The 21509-nt window shown below is 31.9% G+C and overlaps 1 protein-coding gene across 1 annotated transcript in view; it reads left to right on the top strand.

Moving 5' to 3' along the window:
- The window catches only part of LOC127710495 (uncharacterized), a 30029-nt gene extending 8828 nt beyond the window's left edge, over window positions 1-21201 (top strand). Inside the window, exons 3-5 of the mRNA XM_052216380.1 lie at window positions 3284-3425; window positions 9849-10205; window positions 19464-21201. Of these exons, the coding sequence (XP_052072340.1) occupies window positions 3284-3425; window positions 9849-10205; window positions 19464-19667 (703 nt within the window). The 3' untranslated portion in view covers window positions 19668-21201. The remainder of the gene's footprint in view (window positions 1-3283; window positions 3426-9848; window positions 10206-19463) is intronic.
- Window positions 21202-21509: the final 308 nt, after the last annotated feature.

Here is a 21509-nt window from a genome sequence, read left to right as displayed (position 1 = left end):
GTTGATATTTAATTTCGTGGTTTTGCCAAAGTCTGTATACAAGCAAATAGAAAATTTGCAATTCCTTGAACATTTAAATTCGTGGTTAACCTGTATCCACGAAATCCACGAAAATTGGTATCCAACGAAAATTAATGAATCCACAGTAGTAAACAATTACAAGGAATGTTGAAATGAATGGAACTTTGTGATGGATCTTCTGTCAGTATGTCAGAATTTAATAATTCATGATCATGGTGGTCAAATTGCAACTTGCAAAATGGTTCATATTGGCGTATTTATTGAAATGCATGGTGAAATTCAGATTCAGTAGGGGTATACTGTTTTACCTCTGTCTGTTTGTCCATCTGTCCCATGAATATTTGTCTTCCCATTTTTCCCAGGAACTACATAGCAAGGCTTCCTGAAATTTGATATCAAGGTTTATATCAGTAAACTATACTGTGTGATGCGTCTTCAGATTCATCACTCAACAACTTCCTGTTTACCGAACACTTACACATTTTTATACGACCGAAAAAAAATTTTGTGGTCGTATATTGGTATGACGTTGGCGTCGTCGTCGTCTGGCTTCGTCGTCGTGGTCCGAAGACACATTGATTTTCGCACTCTTAACTTTTAGTTAAAGTGAATGGATCTGAAATTTTACCATAAGGTTCAATACCACAAAAGGAAGATTGGGATTGTTTTTGGGGGTTATGGTACCAACAGTTAAGGAATTAGGGGCCAAAAAGGGGCCAAAAATAAGCATTTTTGTAACTTCCAGACATAACTTGTGTGTTAGTGTATGGATCTCTCTGACATTGTACCACAAGGTTCCATATCACAAAGGAAATGCTGGGATTGATTTTGGGGGTAATTGCCTCAATATTTAAGGAATTAGGGGCCAAAAAAGGGGCAAAAAACAAGCATTTTTCTAGTTTCATGACAATAACTTGTGTGTGAGTGTATGGATCCTTCTGAAATTGTACTTCAAGGTTCCATATCACAAAGGAAAAGCTGGAATTGAGTTTGGGGGTAATTGCCCGAAACGTTTATGAATAAGGGGCCAAAAATAAGCATTTTTCTAGTTTCCAGAGAATAACTTGTGTTCAAGTGTATGGATCTCTCTGAAATTGTACTGCAAGGTACCATACCACAAATGGAAGGCTGGGATTGATTTTGGGGGTATTTGCCTCAAAATTTTAGGAATTAGGGGCAAAAAAGGGGCAAAAAACAAGCATTTTTTTAGTTTCCGGACAATAACTTGTGTGTAAGTGTATGGATCTTTCTGAAATTGTACTACAAGGTTCCATATCACAAAGGGAAAGCTGGGTTTGAGTTTGGGGGTAATTGCCCTAAACGTTTAGGAATTTGGGGCCAAAAAGGGGCCAAAAAACAAGCATTTTTCTAGTTTCCAGACAATAACTTGTGTTCAAGTGTATGGATCTCTTTGAAATTGTACTGCAAGGTACCATACCACAAAGGGAAGGCTGGGATTGAGTTTGGGGGTGATGAATCTTAAGGGGGTTCAAAAAATTTGGGGGGGATTTTTTTCTTTAAAATTTTCCATTTTAAATTGGTTATTTCTGATTTATATATAAAAGCAAATAATAATGATATGGTTTGAATAGGTAAATCAAAAATTTTTAAGTTCTTAGACCACATTCATTCTGTGTCAGAAACCTATGCTGTGTCAAATATTTAATCACAATCCAAATTCAGTGCTGTATCAAGCTTGAATGTTGTGTCCATACTTGCCCCAACTGTTCAGGGTTTGACATCTGCGGTCGTATCAAGCTGCGCCCAGTGGAGCATTTTATTACACTTTCCATAATAGCCAAGAAGAAAATTTTTTCATTTCATTTTTGCTCAGAAACTACATAACATGGCTTCCTGAAATTAGGTATCAAGGTTAATATCAGTGAGCTATACTGTGTGATGTGTTTTCAGATTCATCACTCAACAACTTCCATCTTTACCGAACACTTACACATTTTTACACTTAATAGCCAAGTAGAAAATTTTTTGTCGAATTTTTCTCAAGAACTACATAACAAGGCTTCCTGAAATTCGGTATCAATGTTTGCAAATGGCCAATTTTTTTGTTCAAGCATATTGTTTTTCTTAAATTGTTGAACATTTCCTAGTGGTATAACATGTTACTTTAATTATTCTTCCCTTAGTTTATTTATTTTGTATTTACATTGTATCATAGATCAAATTTATTTGTTCAGTGTATGTTCACTGGTGTTAATATGTCTTTTGATTGAGTTAAGCCATTTTAATTGATATTTTATAGTGTGTCTTTCTATGTTGTGATGTTACACTATTGTTTCAGATAAGGGTGAAGGTTTGGTACCATTAAAACGTTTAAGCCCGCTGCAATTGTTTGCACCTGTCCTAAGTTAGGAATCTAATGTTCAGTAATTGTCGTTTGTTGATGTGGTTCATAAGTGTTTCTCGTTTCTCGTTTTTTATATAGATTAGACCGTTGGTTTTCCGGTTTGAATGGTTTTACAGTAATAATTTTTAGGGCCCTTTACAGCTTGCTATTCGGTGTGAGCCAAGGCTCCGTGTTGAAGACCCTACTTTGACCTATAATGGTTTACTTTTATAAATTTTGACTTGGAAGGAGAGTTGTCTCATTGGCACTCATACCACATCTTCTTATATCTATTTATATCAGTGAGCTTTATCGTGTGATGTGTTTTCATATTCATCGCTCAATAACTTCCTGTTTATCGAACACTTACACATTTTTACACTTACCATTATAGTCAAGTAGAAATTTTTTTCATAGCATTTTTTCTCAGGCTCTCATAACAAGGCTTCCTGAAATTTGATATCAAGGTTAATATCAGTGAGTTATACTGTGTGATGTGTTTTCAGATTCATCGCTCAACAACTTCCTGTTTACCAAACACTTACACATTTTTACACTTAATAGCGAAGAAGAAAATTTTTCGTCAGATTTTTCTCAAAAACTACATAAGGCTTCCTGAAATTAGGTATCAAGGTTTATATCAGTGAGCTATACTGTGTGATGTATTTTCAGATTTATCACTCAACAACTTCCTGTTTACTGTATACTTTTAGAGGGGTATCATTAGTGAGCAGTAGCTCACAGATTCACTTGTCATTTCTTTTTAAGCATATTTCTATTTTGCATTTGCAACTCCTTCTGAACCAATTGATAAATCTTCATGAAACTTTTAGAGAATAAGTATTGAGGAGCTATCTTAAACTTATTTTTTTTGTATATATACTGATGTATATGTTTTGTGCTTTTTTATCATTTTAGAAATGGTACTGCAGATAATCAGGCTGTATGGGATAATTTGAGAGGAATTGGTAAATTAGTTATCTCAAAGCCAGACTTTAGATTTCATTGTACAGGAGAAAACTTTAAGGATCTTCATAGTAAATCATTAACTGTTATAGAGGTATTTTCAATTTACTAGTATAAACATTAACATGCTAATATCTAAGTACTGCTTTTTAGCTCACCTGGCCTAAATCTTCTCCTCTGAACTACTGAGCCAAATACTTTAAAACTGTAAAAGAATGTTTCTTAGGGTATTTAGTTTATAAATTGTATCCAAAGTTTAGATCTATGAACAAACATGGCTGCCGTTGCTAAAAATAGAACATAGGGGTCAAATATAGATTTGGCTTATATCTCAAAAACTAAAGCATGTAGAGCAAATCTGAAAGGGGGTAAAAATTTTCATTAGGTAATGGTCTATCAGCCCTGAAATTTTCAGACGAATCGAACAACCCATTGTTGGGTTGCTGCCACTAAATTGGTAATTTTAACGAAATTTTGCAGTTTTTGGTTATTATCTTGAATATTATTGGAGATAAAGATAAACTGTAAACAGCAAAAATGTTCAGCAAAGTAAGATCTGAAGATAAGAATCTTCTGATATATGTTTTTATCACCAGAAGTCTCAAGAAAATTCAAATTTTAAAAGTTATCAGATTATGACAGATAGCAGATTTTACCAATAATTTTTTATGCCCCCGCCTTACCCTTGTCCGTCTGTACGTACATACATCCGTCCGTATGTCTAAAAGTTGGTTTCCTTTCTCTAACTTTAGTTTGCCTCAACCAAATGTTATGAAACTTATACACAATGCTTATTACCACTACATATAGATCAAGTTTGTATTTATTTGGCGTCACTTTTACCGTTCTAGAGTTATGCCCCTTTACAAATGGAAATATTGCTAAATTTTTCGTTTCCATTCTGTAACTTAAGTTTGCCTCAACCAAATGTTATAAAACTTATACACAGTGCTTATTACCACAATATACAGATCAAGTTTGAATTTTTGGTAGCGTCACTTTTACCGTTCTTCAGTTATGTCCCTTTATAACTATATGATATTCAAGCGGGGGCATCATCTGTGTCACTTTTACTGTTCTAGAGCTATGCAATTTTTTTTTTCTTATGTCAAAAAATGTCAATCAAGTAAATTTTAGAATTGGAGTTATCTTCCTTTGTCCATGATTATAGTTGAATCAACTACAATCAGGGCTTTATACAATACAATGTTTAATTTTGCCTTCCACTGATAACTTGTTTATAGTGAATATAGCATCTTCTGCATGAAGAGGTAATTTGATAGAACTTAATACAGTACTAGCTATGTATTGATTCATCCACTTTTTCAAATGCTATATACAAAGAGAGAGAATTCAATTTCTTTTTAGTAATCTAAAGTGGAGGTTTAATCAGGTTTTTTCTGCAAACCAATATCCCTAAGCCAATAGCTTGTTTCAAAATTAGTTAAGACTTGTAAAATCATTTTTTTTTATGACAATAAAGGAGTCCAGGGGTTCCAGCAGTTCTCTGCCCTACTGAGTATTTTACTTTAATAAAATATATTTTTTTCTATTAATAAGTTTTATTTTAAATAATTTTTTAGTGCTATCATATTGGTTTGTTCCATTGATAATTTGTTTCCATGAATGAAGAATTTTGTTAACAGAATTATTAAGTTTCTTATGTCATTTTTATCTGTTTTTGTAAGAATACCAAATAAAACCAAATCATAATTAAAGTTAGTTCTATTTCTGTCTTCTCAAATACACAGGAGTTAAGGTCTTCTCATAATTTTGATATATACGGACAGCTAAATGTTATGAAATGTATATATAATGATTATTAACACAAAACTCAGTTTAAGTTCAAATTTTGGTAGCGTCACTTTTACAGTTCTTGAGTTATGTCGCTTAAAACGTTATATGGTAGCGGGAGCATCATCTGTGTCCCTATGGACACATTCCCCAGTTATTTCTGTCTGCGATTTAACGTCAGCAGTTTCCAACCCTGGTCTGTCGAGAAACAGGAAACAGATATATTATTTTTTTTTGGCTTTAATTAAATGATGATTGAAAGCCAATATATTCAAAATGATAATTATGGCCTCACCACTCTTGGTTGTTCACCCTATAGTGATCAACTCTATATCTAGAGAACCATTATGATTTCAAATTTTATACTTGACATATATATTGACCAACACCAGAGGGTTGTCATAATGTAATTACAACTTTGTAGGTCAAATATCAAGTTCAAAAACTCAGGTTTCAGTATAGAACCCAATGTCCTATGAGAAAGATCATGTCCATTCTATATCTGAAGAACCATTATGATTTCAAAGTTTATTTCTGACATGGGTGGAATCAGAAAAAAATAAGCTTTTTTACGTATTGTGGTATATTTTTTTTGGTTTAGATCTAGAATAATAATAAAAATGTCGAAACAACCAGTTTAATACCAGCTAGCTTGCTGCCAAATTTCATTAATATATCTTTTAATAGCAAAAACATGCCAAAATTGTCAGGAGTATAAGGCTTTTAGTGTGACATAAAAAAAAAAGTAAAATTTTCAATGTTTGTAAAAGTTGTAATAATGAATACATGCTAATGAAGTTGGATCATAAGTATTCTTCGATAAAAGATTTTGTAAATTTTATATTTGTGTTATCATTGGGCAAATATCATTTACATAAAGATGCATTGTGTAAAGGTATGTATCAAAAATCAAAATGAGCAAAATTTGAAAATTTCTATATGAAACTGCTATGGTTTTTGTCTAGCCTGTGACTTTTGTTGCAAAAGGGAGACATAGCGATCCTACATTCCGTTGTCGTCGGCACAGGAAAGTTTAGGATTTTTTTTCTTAGTTTTTCTGTATTTAACTTTTAACCTTTCATACATTTACATTAACTCTTTGGTTTTTCAGAAGGGGGGTATAGATGCGTTCATTAGGTCAAGATCTATCTGCCACAAAAAATTCAGGCAAGTAAGACTACCTATTTTTGGGTTAATGCCCCTGAATTGATAATTTTTTGTAAAATTTTGCAGTCGTTTTGGGATATTATCTTGAATATTATTATAGATAAAGATAAACTGTTACAGCCAAAATATTCTGCTAAGTTATATACACAAATAAGTCAACATAGATGCCTTCATTAGGTCAAGATCTATCTGCCACAAAATATTAAGACAAGTAGGACTACCTTTATTTGGTTTATTGCCCCTGAATTGATAAATTTTGTAAAACTTTGCATTTTGATATGACCGCAAAATATTTTTTTTTGCGTCATATATTGGTATGATGTCGTTGTCGTCCGAAGACACATTTGGTTTCCGGACAATAACTTAAGTTTAAGTAAATCGATCTCATATAAATTTTACCAGATGGGTCAATACCACTAAAGGAAGGTTGGGATTGATTTTAGGGGTTCTGGTACCAACATGTTTAGAATTAAGGGCTAAAAACAAGCATTTTTGTAGTTTCCGGACAATTACTTGTGTGTAAGTTTATAGATCTGTCTGAAATTGTACCTCAAGGTAATGTGACTTATATTACAAATTTCACAGCTCAATTTAAACTGACCGTAATGTATGACTTTGATAGAAAATACTTGAAAATTTCATTTTGGACTACAGGAACATAAACTTTCAATATCAAGATCAGTTTTTGTTGATTTTTCCTTGTTTGTTCTACTGCTTTAAAGACTTTCCACAATTTTTACAATGAGTTTAGTAAAACATCCAAGGTATTGAAGAGTCAAGGAATACTGACCCCCCTTTTTTCACCTGGTGTCAGTAATGGGACTATTAATTGATCAAAAGTACAGTCATGGTCATTTTACTGTTTTTATTTACCATCAGTTAATAGAATTTAAGGTATACAACTTTCATTTGAGATTATAAATGGGATTTTTGTGAGTTTATGCATTGTTTACATCAGGCTATGTTATCTGCCAAATACATGGTATAACGCAATGATATAAGGTGTAAAAATCAAATAATTTCATTAAATCTTCATGACTTTTTGACGACAATTTTTTTGGGGTAGTAAACATCCTATATTTTAATGTTTAACACCACAGAAACAACTTACTGTGCATTTATAACAGTTTAGGACATTTTTTTATATGAAAGCATAGTGTCAGGGTGGGAAAAGCTAAAAATAGCATAAATTCTGATGTAAGGCTCTAAATTTGCAATATGTGACTATTTGCATAAAAAAAGATTGAAATGTGGCTACTATCATTTCAAATCATCAGTTAAGACAAAAAAATCAATTGTTTTCTGATTTGGGGGTTTTGCCACAATTTGCTTTAAAGGTGTCAGACCACCAATTAAAAATCCCTATCTGTTCAACCAAATTTTGCAGTTTAAACAGCTTTCTAAATATTTTACCTTAAGTTTAACTTCATAGAAACCAGGTATATGTTAAATTGTACATGTATCACCTTTCTACATGCCAATTTTCAACCCATGTTTAAAATCTTCTAAGAAAGAATTGCCTTTGGGAAAATAACTACTCCAAAAATAACCCCTGGTTTTGTGGAAATCTTAAATTAGTATACTATGTAGTGCATTTATCCTGAATTTTTAATGCAAACTCAAAGACAAGTTAATTTTGGCTCAAAATGGTCTAAATATATTTCTCTTTCACCAAAAGTTTCATTTCTGCAAATTTGTTGGTTAGTCTAAGTAAACAGTGACATCAAAAGCACTATTTTGTGTCAGAGTAGGGATACTTTTACATACGTTCTAAATTACAGGGAGTAAATGGTGGTCTGACACCTAAAGCATTACTGGAAACTGTGTAGGCTTCTTCCATTACTTGGTCGGGTAGAACATCAATAAGCTTGACAAGTCATTTTAAAGCTGAATTATGATTATGACATGTCATGCTAGGTACTAGGACTTTGTGGTAATTAAATATCCGTGGTTTTTAGTTTTCAAGATGGTGACTTGCAGAGAATTGATAGTTGGTTTTAAAAATCAATTAACTCACTTATCTAGATGAATAAACCTTTAATATTTTGGGAATATGCTTATTTATTTAGGATGAACATAATATCAAATTATTTTTTTTTGCAAATTTTCCCTTTAATGTTACTTATATACATTTGAAAACATGAATTCTTAAGCTTTATGTTAACAGTTTGACCAATCTAGATGGGAGGGTGATTTAATAGACTATTAGGAGAATTATTGAGAAAGGCTTTTTCTATTAGTATTTGTCTAATGTGTCTTCATGTACACTTGTCTCTGAGTTGATAGATAGATAGATACTTTATTCTCATAAAACCATGCAAGTACAAAGGTTACAGAGAAGATAAAAAATAATATAAAAATAAAAAATGCATTAAAAATGCATAAAATTTTGGATGAGATAACTTAAAAAAGAATATATATATATTTATACAGTGTCTTAAACTCCATATATATACTTGCCCCAACTGTTCAGGGTTCAACATCGTTGTTCGTATCAAGCTGGACTCTGCTTAGTTATTTATATTAATTCATAATTTTAAGGATGTACACCTCTGAGGAGCCAAACATTTCTAGAATTAAACTTTTTTTCTTAACCTGATTTTTGGGTTTATATGACTGTAAAAAAATAATTGGTGAAGAAAACATCATATGGTGGTGCACTTCTTTTTTTGCTACGGCCCTTTGAAAGTACCCAATTTTGATGTTTTTCCCATTTTTCATCAGTTTTTGTCCATTTTTGGGCTATTATCGTGAAAAAAATCACAGTTCTACAATTAAACTTTTTTTCATACTTTCAATAAAGATGAAGTGGACCAATCTGAATAAATTTAACTTAAAAAAACTATAGGTAGGTGTTAATATAAGAAAGTTTTATCATATTTTGATGCTTTTTCGTGTCAAATTTACCATGCTGATAATTTTGTAAATTTATGATTTTTCTCTGTTTTAAGAATCAAATGCATATTATTTCAACTTCTTTGTTATAAATGATTGAAAAAAATACATATCTCAGAAATTTGAAAAGAAAAAAGTGATATGGGATTTACATGTTTCTGGTAAAATCATTTCTTGTACCCCTCACCCATTTTCTCAAAAATTTGGCTAAAAATACTGACTTGATTGGTAATAAAATTTGAAAAATATATTACTCAAAAACTACTTATTGTAAATACACAATTTTTTCACAGAGTTCAGTTTGATTATGATATTCATTAAATTCATTGCTATTTCCACTTGTATCACATGTTTTGGAAATAATTCCAGAACGAGATTTCAACGAGACTGAAACGTCAGAAGAATACATCCGTAAATGTAAAAATTTTCTGATTTATACTGTTAAAGCAAAGGAAAACTATAGATATATTTCTGAACTTCAGAGTTATGTTGTTGATCTTGTTTCGTGGATCTCGTGGGTGTTACATGCATATTCTTTGCTTTCTTTGTGCAATTCATGTGCATGGGATTAGGAACATTACAGGTTTCAGGAGATGTAACAGTTATACTTAAATGTTATCATGATCATAAGCATGGGTCACTTGAATTAGATATTTTTCAGGTAAAGTACAAAGGCCAGTATACAGAAGAAGAAAACCGGAAAAGGAAACAACAGGAGGATTCAGAAAAGAGAGCAAAAAGGAGACGTTATAATGTCTCAAATTCATCTTCTTCTTCCTCTACACCAACTGAGTCTGTTGAACATAGGTGCTATTCTGAGGCACTGAAACAAAACCCACTCCAAACTGAAAACAATATTAGACCTTTGATAGAGTTAGATGTTGGGAAGCATACCTTAGGACAGCATGCTGGAGAACTCTTACTAGATCTGCACAACTACATGGAACAACATTCAGATGTAAAAAATGAAAAACCATCAACATTAACTATGCCTGGAATGATTATTGATAAAACAATGGTAAAACCTTAATGAATAATTTGTTTTGATAAAAACCAATATTAAGCCTTATTAATCCCCACTTTATAGCCGGGTTTACAGTGATCAAGATGTTTGTCTTTCCATCTGTTCGTCGGTCACAATTTTTTATCCTCAACTACTTCTGAAGCGCTTGATGGATTCTTATGACACTTTCAAGAAATGCTGTTTTGCAAGTGCTATTTCATTTTTTAAGCCGGTTTACGGGAGGTATTATGGTATACCGTTGACCGTCTGTCTGTCCGTCTGTTGTCAACATGTTGGACATTAACTCAAAAATGCTTTAACCAATATGCATATATATGCATAAAAAAGTCATAAATGACACAGGAATTAATATATGGTATACACATCTGTTTATCCATTTGGGTGTCTCAAATTTTTCTTTAATCAGTCAAGTCTGAGGTTTTGCAATCACTTTGCGTCTTCTGTCCATCCGTTCGTTCGTTCTAAAATTACTTAACCAATTTCAATTAATCTTAAGCTGAATGATCCTTAGTGTATCTAGTATAACGTTTTTGTTTTATTTACAGTTTTGTTAAAAATTCATGGCCGCAGTGGCTAGAAATAGAACATATGGATAAAATGCAGTTTTTGAAAATGGGACTTTGGAAAAGGGATCCAGCCTAGCAGCAGCGTTAGCTCTTAAATTAAAAGATTTATATATCAGATGGTAGAAGACCTGGATGATTCATACTTTGTATATAGATGCCCCATGATACGAACCTTCCGTCAGTCATATGACTATTGACCTTGACCTCATTTTCATGGTTCAGTGACTACTAAAAGTTCAAATTTTTGGCAATGTTAATTTCTCTCTTATAATAAGCAATAGGGTAACTATATTTGGTATGTGCGTACCTTGCAAGGTCCTCATGCCTGTCGGTCAGTTTTCACTTGACCTCAACTTCATTTCATGGATCAGTGAACAAGGTTAAGTTTTCATGGTCAAGTCCATATCTCAGATACTCTAAGCAATAAGTCTTTTATATTTGGTGTATGAAATGTTTGTATGCGTCATTTAATGAATGGCTATTATTTATTTTGAATTTATTGAACCATAAAATTAATTTTTGACTCTTCACATTGAATAATCCGCGAAGCGGATTATGTAAAATGTGAATAGTCAAAAATTAATTTTATGGTTCAATAAATTCAAAATAAATAATAGCAATTCATTATTTATAAATAAATTTCTATCACAAATAAGGCTCAAAGAGCTTTTTATTTTATTTATATTAACGATAACAACGTACGTACACACATGTTGACGTATGAATACACAACGTCAGAGTGGGCGTGTCGCCATAAAAATTGACAACATTGAAAATAAAGGTAATACTTTTAACCAATCAGAAGACAGTAAATACACCAAATTTATTTATTATTGTTTGACCTAAATTTTACATTGATGTTCTACAAAAGGAAATCACGAATTCACCAACATTCCAACTGACTCCATTTTAGGGAAATGACATCTGTAACAAACATTAACTTTTAGCTACCTCTTTACAAGCAGAACCAAATACAATGAAAGTTCCAACTATGTACTGGCTTCCGAAGCTGCATAAAACTCCTTACAAATATAGATTTATTTCGTCTTCAAGCCATTGTTCCACTACTAAACTATCTATTCTACTTACAAGTACACTTGGTACAATCAAAAACCTGGTAATAAATTGTTCAAATAAGGCCTTTGAAAATAGTGGAATTAATTACTTTTGGAGTGTCAAAAATTCGTTGGAAATACTTGATAAATTACATGCTTATATTGGTGATTTCGAATCTGTTCAAAGTTTTGATTTTTATACCCTTTATACCACATTGCCTCAAAATCTTATTAAGAAAAAATTCACACACCTGATTAAATGGGCATTTAAAAAGACGGAATGCGAATATATATGTGTTCAAACTCTTTTAGGTAATTTTTTAGTAACAACAAACAAACGAACTACTGTGGATTCATTTAATTTCATGGCTACCATTTTTCGTGGATTGAGGAATGCCTGTAATTTCGTGGATATTTGATTTCGTGGTTTTGTCAAAGTCTGCATACAAACCTATAGAAAATTTGCAATTCCTTGAACATTTAAATTCGTGGTTCACCTGTACCCATGAAATCCACGAAAATTGGTATCCAATGAATAATAATGAATCCACAGTATGTCAATTGGACCTGCTTTGATACTATAACTGCCCTTGAATTTTTACTAGATAACATTTTTGTTCGCTATGGAGATTCCGTATATCGTCAGGTTATCGGAATTCCCATGGGGACTAACTGTGCACCACCTGTTTCTGTATTGTTATGAGTTAAAATTTATGACTAAAATCAGCAAAGGCCCATCGAAACAACATCTGATTCAAAAATTTAATAACACTTTAAGATATTTAGATGATATATTGGCTCTCAATAATATGGACTTTAGTATGTACACTAAAGAGATTTATCCAGCCGAGCTGAATTTAAATAAAGCTAATACTAACAATGAACACTGCCCTTTCCTGGATCTTGATATCTTTATCTTTAACAGGAAACGTAATACCAAAATTTATGATAAAAGAGATGATTTTTCATTTCCTATTGTTAATTATCCATTTTTAGATGGTGACGTTCCCTTGTCGCCATCTTATGGTGTTTATATATCTCAACTTGTTCGATTCGCTCGTGTATGTAACAACGTATTTGATTTCAACGAGTTTAGTGTGACGTCCATTTTCACTGAACTAGCACACAATTTTATTTACGGGCCAGCTGAGGACCACCTCTGGGTGCGGGATTTTGTCGCTGCATTGAAGACCCATTGGTGGCCTTCGGCTGTTGTCTGGTCGGGTTTTTGTCTCTTTGACATATTCCCCATTTCCATTCTCAATTTTACATGTAACAGTGGTTTGATTCCGCCAGTGTACTTTATCCGGAGGAAGAAAATCCCCAGTGATTTTTATCCACCAACAAAAATTCACTAGGTTTTTTTTATCCGGGTCCAGTGTAAAACATCCACCAGTCATTATAAGGTTCTAAAAAGGATTTTTTGAAGGGGAAACATGTATAAAATGTGGCTTTATATTTTTTAGTGTAGTTGAAACTTGCATAGTTGATTTATGTAAAAAAGTTGAGAGTTTTCATCCAAGGAATGTTCACACTAGTGTTTTTAAACAAGGAATGATTACACTAGTGATTTTGTACAGAAATGATTGCACTAGTTATTTTATACAGGGATTAATTACACTAGTGCTTTAGATCCATACATTGATGAAGTGATAAGTACTCATTTTGAACACACGATAACACAATAATGCTTATTAACAAATAAGATGTAAACAATTTTCTATGCAAATCTATAAAATCATATGCTTTTAAATTGTCGCTACCGGTAATTGTAATATTTATATTTATTGGATTGCCGAAGTTTTTCTGTGTATTTGCTTTTCGGTCGACCTGGATATAAAATCATATCTTCTATGTCAATTTCAAAGGATGCTTCTATAATTGAAACTTTATGTAAGAACAAATCTGCTCTTTAAATTTGGTTTATATCAAGTTCAAAGTCCTGGTCATTGATAAAGTATTTTGAGTTATAAAAACATCCTCCTCTTTATCATCAATATTATTTACTAGATTGACTCAGATTAATTAAACTGGTTCTTTGAAAATCATTTTAATTTTAACCCATTTATTTATGTAAACAATAAAACGGTCTAATATAAACAAAACAGCGATATCAAGTTCAACGCTTTCACACTATTTACATCCAATATTCTCTACTGAAAAACAGTTACCTGGAATAAATACACGGCAGAATGAAATTACGCTTACATACATGTCCAACTGGCAGGTGTCATCTGACCTTGACCTCATTCTGTGGTCAAAGTTAAGTTTTAATATTTTGGTCTATTTCTCAAATACTATAAGCATTCAGTCAATTATATTTAACATGTTTGTTTGGCTATAATCATCTGACCTTTACCTCATTTTCATGGATCAATGTTTGTTATTCTTCTTTGGTCTGTTTTCCAGATACTATTAGGTAAGGTATAGGTGAACTATATTTGGTTTATAGAAAGATTGTAAGGTTTATATATTTATCTGGCAGGTTTCATATGACCTTGACCTCATTTTCATGGTTCATTAGTCGATGTTGAATTTCTATGATTTGTTTGGGTTTTTATACGCCTGTTAAAATTTTGACGGGACGTATTATGGTATACAAATGTCGTCTGTCTGTCCGGCGTAAACATGTCACACCGTAACTTGAGAACGACTTATTCAAATTTCATGAAACTTAAAATGGTTGTTTCTTATGATGGTCAAACGATCTGTATACTTTTTGGTGAAAATAAGATTAAAACTTTTTGAGTTACGGGACTTAGTAACTTAAACAGGTGTGTGTTTTTTTTTCACATGTCGCGCCTAATATCTCAAAAACAGTTTATGATTATTGCTTAAAACTTTACACACTTCTTAGTCATATTAATCTTAAGATCTGTATACTTTTTGGTTTTGATTCAAAATTTTATTTTAGAGATATTGATTTTTTTTTTAAGAAAGGAGGTTTTCACATGTCACGACGTATCTCAAAAACGATTTATGATTATTGCTTAAAATTTTACACACTTCTTAGTTATATTAATCTAAAGATCTGTATACTTTTTGGTTTTGATTCAAAATTTTATTTTAGAGATATTGAGTTTTTTGTAAAAAAAAGGGGGGTTTTCGCATGTCGCGCCGTATGTCAGAAACTATTTATGATTATTGCATAAAAATTCACACACAAGACGACGGGCGTATCATGCGCTCATGGTGCAGCTGTTTATTTTAGATACTTTATGGATAGTAGAACTATATTTGGTGTATGGAATGCTTGTAAGGTGTATGTCTGTCTGGTAGGTGTCAGTTGACCTTGACTTAATTTTCATGGTTCCTTGTTCAAAGTTCAATATTTATGCCCCACCTACTATTGTAGAGGGACATATAGTTTTTTTTATGAGGTTTGTTTCTGAGATTCTTTAGCAATAGGTTAACTAAATTTAGTGAATGGAATGATTGTACAGTCTACATGTCTGTCAGAAAAGGTTGATCACACCTTTACCTCATCTACATTGATCATTTAAATGTTAATTTAATGTAATGCTTCTGGTATACACTTCTTTTTTTTTACTTTCAACATGAATTCAATTTTGAACACTAAAAAAAGCGAGACATTTCAGTGTGTCACTCTTGTTGGCTTATATCTCAAAAAATAAAGCATTTAGAGCAAATCTGACATGCAACTGAATTGATTATTTTTTAGATATTTTTCAGTTTTTGGTTATTATCTTGAATATTATTATAGATAAAGATAAACTAAAAAGAAAAAAAAAAAGGGTTCAGCAAAGAAAGATCTACAAATAAGTCAATATGACTAAAATTGTTAATTGACCACATAAGGAGTTATTGGCCTTTAAAGACAATTTTACACAATTTGTTCATCATGTTTGTTAATTTAAAAAAAAATCTTCTCCTCTGAAACCATGAACCAATTGCAGCCAAACTTATGCTTACTGATCTTTACGGTTTTTAGAATAAACATGATAAAGTTTGTGTTTTATTAATTGTTTTGTCAAAAAACATGGCGGCCATAGCTAAAAATAGAACATAGGGGTAAAATGCATTTTTGGCTTATATCAAGAAATTTTCAGTCAAGTCTAACTATGCATTATTGGCTGAAAGCGAAAGAGTAAGACCTTGCATATAAAACTTTTATCAAACATTTCAAAGATGTCTTGGCTTCTGAAAGGAAATGATTTTATATTTGGTCCAGAACTTGATCATTTTGAGTTGAACGTGGAAGCAATTTTTATACGACCACAAAAAAAATTTTTGAATTGTATATTGGTATGATGTTGTCGTCATCGTTGTCTGCGTCGTCCGAAGACACTTTGGTTTCCGGACAATAACTTTAGTTAAAATGAATGGATCTCTATGAAATTTTACCAGAAGGTTCAATACCACAAAGGGAAGGTTTGGATTGATTTTTGGGGTTTAGAAATTAGGGGAAAAAAAAGAAGCCAAAAACAAGCAATTTTGTAGTTTCCAGACCATAACTTGTGTGTAAGTGTATGGATCTCTCTGAAATTGTACCACAAGGTTCCATATCACAATGGGAAGACTGGGTATGAGTTTGGGGGTAATTGCCCCAAGTGGTCAGGAATAAGGGCCAAAAACAAGTGTAAGTGTATGGATCTCTCTGAAATTGTACCACAAGTTTCCATATCTCAATGTGAAAACTGGGTATGAGGTTGGGGGTAATTGCCCCAAATGTTCAGGAATAAGGACCAAAAAAGGGGCCAAAAACAAGCAATTTTGTAGTTTCCGTAATTGTATGGATCTCTCTGAAATTGTACCACAAGGTTCCATACCTCAATGTGAAGACTGGGTATGAGGTTGGAGGTAATTGCCTCAAACGTTCAGGAATTGGGGGCCAAAAACTAGCATTTTTATACGCCCGTTTACAGGACGTATTATGGTATACCGTTGTCCGTCTGTCCGTCCGTCGTCAACATGTCGGACATTAACTCAAAAACGCTTTAACCAGATTTTACGTTTCAGAGTTATGGGGTTTTATTCATTAAAAAAAGGGGGATTTTCCAGTTTTCGTACAAAAACTCAAAAATGCTTTCAGCATTTCTTATGAAACTTTGGTGAATTGTTTATATCTATTGATGTAAGCTCCCTTTAGAATTTTATAAATTTTACATTTTACATTTCTTAGTTATGGGGTTTTATTCATTAAAAAAGGGGGGATTTTCCAGTTTTTCGGACAATAACTCAAAAATGCTGTCAGCAATTCTCATGAAACTTTGGAGAATATCTATTGATGTAAGCTCCCATTTGATTTTCATAAATTTCTCATGTGACATTGAGAATTAATTGAATTTTATTTATCTTTATTCTTTGGAAATGTGATGGGCGTATCATTTTGAGTTTCGGGGTAATAACTTCAAGGGGGGAGTCAAAAAAATTTTGGGGGGATTTTTTTTTTCATAATTTTTTGGTTTTTTTTTCTTAAAAGCAGAAGGTCCGGTAATTGCTAGTTTTGGCCTAATATTCGAAGTACATCTAATGAAAGATTTTTGACATTTTTTAATCACTTTAGTGTCTACTTCATTCGATTCAATTAGTTTATGTAAAAGATTTGAACTGATTTGGTCATTAGAGAAGCTCAAATTCACGCTTAAATATGCAAAATCTACCAAAAATGCCTTAAAACGTCATTTTTCAGATGTTTTTTTTGTCTAAAATGGAAGTGGCCATATTCGTGTTCAGTCTCAACCTTTATGTATGTTATGTATTATTATCAAATACAACATATATTTAAATATTAAGAATGAACACAAATGCGGCCACTTCTATTTTAGACAAAAACCGTCTTAAAATTAGCACTAACGCTAAAACTGTGAAGGTTTCAGTAAGATTGCACGAATTTATGATGCTATTACCTGCTGCATATGCATTTTATTGTCAAAAACAGCCTATATTTATGGAACAGATATATTCTACTTTCCAATAAATAGCTAAAAGTTGACATTTTAACATATTTGTAAATATGCTTTATTTTGGGACCAAAAAGGGGTCTTACCAGGCCTACTCCTTTTCTATAATTCAATTAGTTATATAAGATACATATTAAAGCAAAAAATACTGATATGACAGGAAAAACACACCTAACAGGATGTGTAAGTTATCATATGAAGTATTTGGGGGGGATTTTTCTTTTCATAATTTTTAATTTTTTTTTTCTTAAAAGCAGAAGGTCTGGTAAGTGCTAGTTTTGGCCTAATATTCGAAGTACATCTAATGAAAGATTTTTGACATTTTTTAATCACTTTAGTGTCTACTTCATTCGATTCAATTAGTTTGTGTAAAAGATTTGAACTGATTTGGTCATTAGAGAAGCTCAAATTCACGCTTAAATATGCAAAATCTACCAAAAATGCCTTAAAACGTCATTTTTCAGATGTTTTTTTGTCTTAAATGGAAGTGGCCACATTCGTGTTCAGTCTCAACCTTTATGTATGTTATGTATTATTATCAAATACAACATATATTTAAATATTAAGAATGAACACAAATGCGGCCACTTCTATTTTAGACAAAAACCGTCTTAAAATTAGCACTAACGCTAAAACTGTGAAGATTTCAGTAATATTGCACGAATTTATGATGCTATTACCTGCTGCATGTGCATTTTATTGTCAAAAACAGCCTATATTTATGGAACAGATATATTCTACTTTCCAATAAATAGCTAAAAGTTGACATTTTAACATATTTGTAAATATGCTTTATTTTTGGGCCAAAAAGGGGTCTTACCAGGCCTACTTTTTTTCCATTTTTCAATTAATTATATAAGATATATATTAAAGCAAAAAATACTGATGTGACAGGAGAAGCACACCAAACAGGATGTGTAAGTTATCATATGAAGTATTGTGCAATAGCACAGTATTGCGCAATAGCAAGAAATGTTCCAATTCCATAGAATTGTGCTATAGCACAGTATTGCGCAATAGCAAGGAATATTCAATTGCACAGTATTGCGCAATAGCAAGAAATAACCAATTGCAATGTATTGCGCAATTGCAAGAAATCTTCAATTGCACAGTATTGCGCAATAGCAAGAAATCTTCAACTGCACAGTATTATGCAATAGTAAGAAATATCCATTTGCTCAATATTGCATAATATAGCAAGAAATCTTCAATTGCATAGTATTGCACAATTGCAAGAAATCTTCAATCGCACAATATTGCGCAATAGCAAGAAATATCTTATTGCACAGTATTGCGCAATAGCAAGAAATCTTTAATAGCACAGTATTGCCCTGTAGCAAGAAATCTTCTTTTGCACAGTATTGCTCAATAGCACAGTATTGGAGAGTAGCACTTTATTGCACAATATCACAGTATTGCGCAATAGCACAGTATTGCACAATATAACAGTATTGTGCAAAAGCAAGAAATCTTCAATTGAAAATTAATACAAATATTTTAACCCATTTTAAATTTTTAAGATCTTTCACCACATTTATTTTGTGTCAGAAACGTATATTATGTCAAAAATTTGATCACAATCCAAATTCAGACAGTATCAATATGAGTCAAATCTACAACATATCTGTCAAGCTTTGATTTATTGAGTTTCACAAAAGGACAACAATTTATTGCAAACATTCACATTTCTTATTTATGTCTTTACAGGTGTACATGACTCTTCTAGAAATGTCCTATCAGCATTATGAGAAACTTGCTGGGGCTGAACAGCTGACAAGTGAAGACAGAGCTATCATATATTATTCAGCACCTCATAGTATTTTTGACAAGGAGGATAGTTTCATTTTATTCAATACTATGGTATACCTGAATAACATACAGTCAATTATGAAATGGGACAAATCAACATAATGTTGCTGTTGATGGTGGCAGTAGGCCAGAATTTCTTTTCACCTTTCCTATTTCTCTAGAAAAAAAAATGGTCCTTCCCTTAAAAAATATTGAAATTTCATGTCAACAGCTATTTTTATGCCTCAACAGCATATATGTTCCTGCTGATGATTTTGAAATCTTTAATGGGCCTTCAGGGTATAAGCATATTATATCAACAGAGAGATGGATTTATGGATTTTTTAAAATATCATACTTATTAGAGCCCACATCTTGGATGTTGTAGCCTGATTGTTTTCACTTTTGTCACTTATCCATCTGTCGACAGTTTTTGTGAGCATACAATCTCCGAAACTATATAAAGAGTGAACTGAAATTTTGTACATTCAGTAATTACCATGTAAAGATATGCATTATAAGTTTTGGTTAAAATAAATAATTACTTTTCCAAAAATTTTTTTTTTTTATGAAATTCACAAATTTTGAGTATCAAATTATTGGTGTGCAAAATTTACAAATATACAAATGGTGAACTGAAAATTTTGTACATTTATGAATTTAATTTTTATATCAAAATTAATTAGGATTTTATATCCCCTCCATTTCTTTGGTCAATTTCTGTTAAAATTTTGTTTGAATATATGTTTTATAGGCGTCAAAACCTAAATCTATACCGATGGAACAATATATTTAGGACAACATTATCCCTATCTGCCTTAGACTCAACTGTAAAACACCAGAATATTTGTACAGGATATCAATATTGTATTTGTTTCTAATTGCACCAAATATCAATTAGTTTTGGTATACCTTAATGCTTATAGTCTTTCTATATCAACTATAAATATCAATTTTTGAAATATGAATCAAAATTGGTCTGGTGACCTGGTGTTATATTTGAAGTGAAGCTTGTGAAATCCACAAGGATTCCAGGTTAAGATAGTTTTGTTTCAATGGGTGTTGTGGTTCTATTGTTGTAGAGAAGATTTTTCAAATTCAGACCAATTAGATCCCTTTTTGGTTCCTTGAACCTATATCAGATTTTTCATCAGAACAAAGGTAAAACCACTTGGTAAGTGCCTTTCAAAGAACATTGATACAAGGTTTGTTTTCATTTAATTGCATCGATTTTTGGGAAGAATAGTTAAATGCAATTTCCATTTTGTGTAAATAAACTTTGTCTTCGGATTTAAAGTGATGGCAATTCATATTTTGCGTTTGGCCAATTAAGCAATCAACTGAACATTATGGAATTCCAATCTTTATGGGTTATCTTTGTTTCCTGAACTAAAAATATTTAAAACATGATACGCATTAGCGGTGCTCGAAATGGTTGGAAGGCCAAATGAATGATGAGTTGGAAGAGCAGTGAAAAACAAAAGTTCCAATCTATGCCTGATTGTTTACGAACCTAAGTGTTTACAACAGTTTTAACACTTTATGAAAATACTCATAAACAGAAAATTATCATGTCAATGATATTTCATGCAATTTTGCTCTTATTAAACAAATATTAAATGACAGTCAGAATAATAAACACACTACCTAATTGTCATTCTATTGAATTGTTACTTCTAACACCTTCAAAGTGTGCAGTTTACAAAACAGGGTTTTAATGTCTCGTCATAATATTTGTATACAATAAAAGATATTTTCTGATTTTAAAACCAAAGCATATAAAAAGTGAAATAGTGAAATGGCCATAATAAGGATGTGTACCAAAAGACAGACAATTACATAGTTAAAAACACAGGACTGTGAAAAAAGTTACTATTTTCCTTGTCAGTCATTGTACTTTTCTCGATGACATTATAGTTATTTCTTAGCACTGATTATATGCATATGTTAACACATTTTAGCATT

This window comes from Mytilus californianus, unplaced genomic scaffold, assembly GCF_021869535.1.
Source record: "Mytilus californianus isolate M0D057914Y unplaced genomic scaffold, xbMytCali1.0.p SCAF_8, whole genome shotgun sequence".
In the NCBI taxonomy this organism is placed as follows: domain Eukaryota; kingdom Metazoa; phylum Mollusca; class Bivalvia; order Mytilida; family Mytilidae; genus Mytilus; species Mytilus californianus.
Note: the sequence above shows the minus strand (reverse complement) of the source record. Positions and strands in the feature narration are given on the sequence as shown.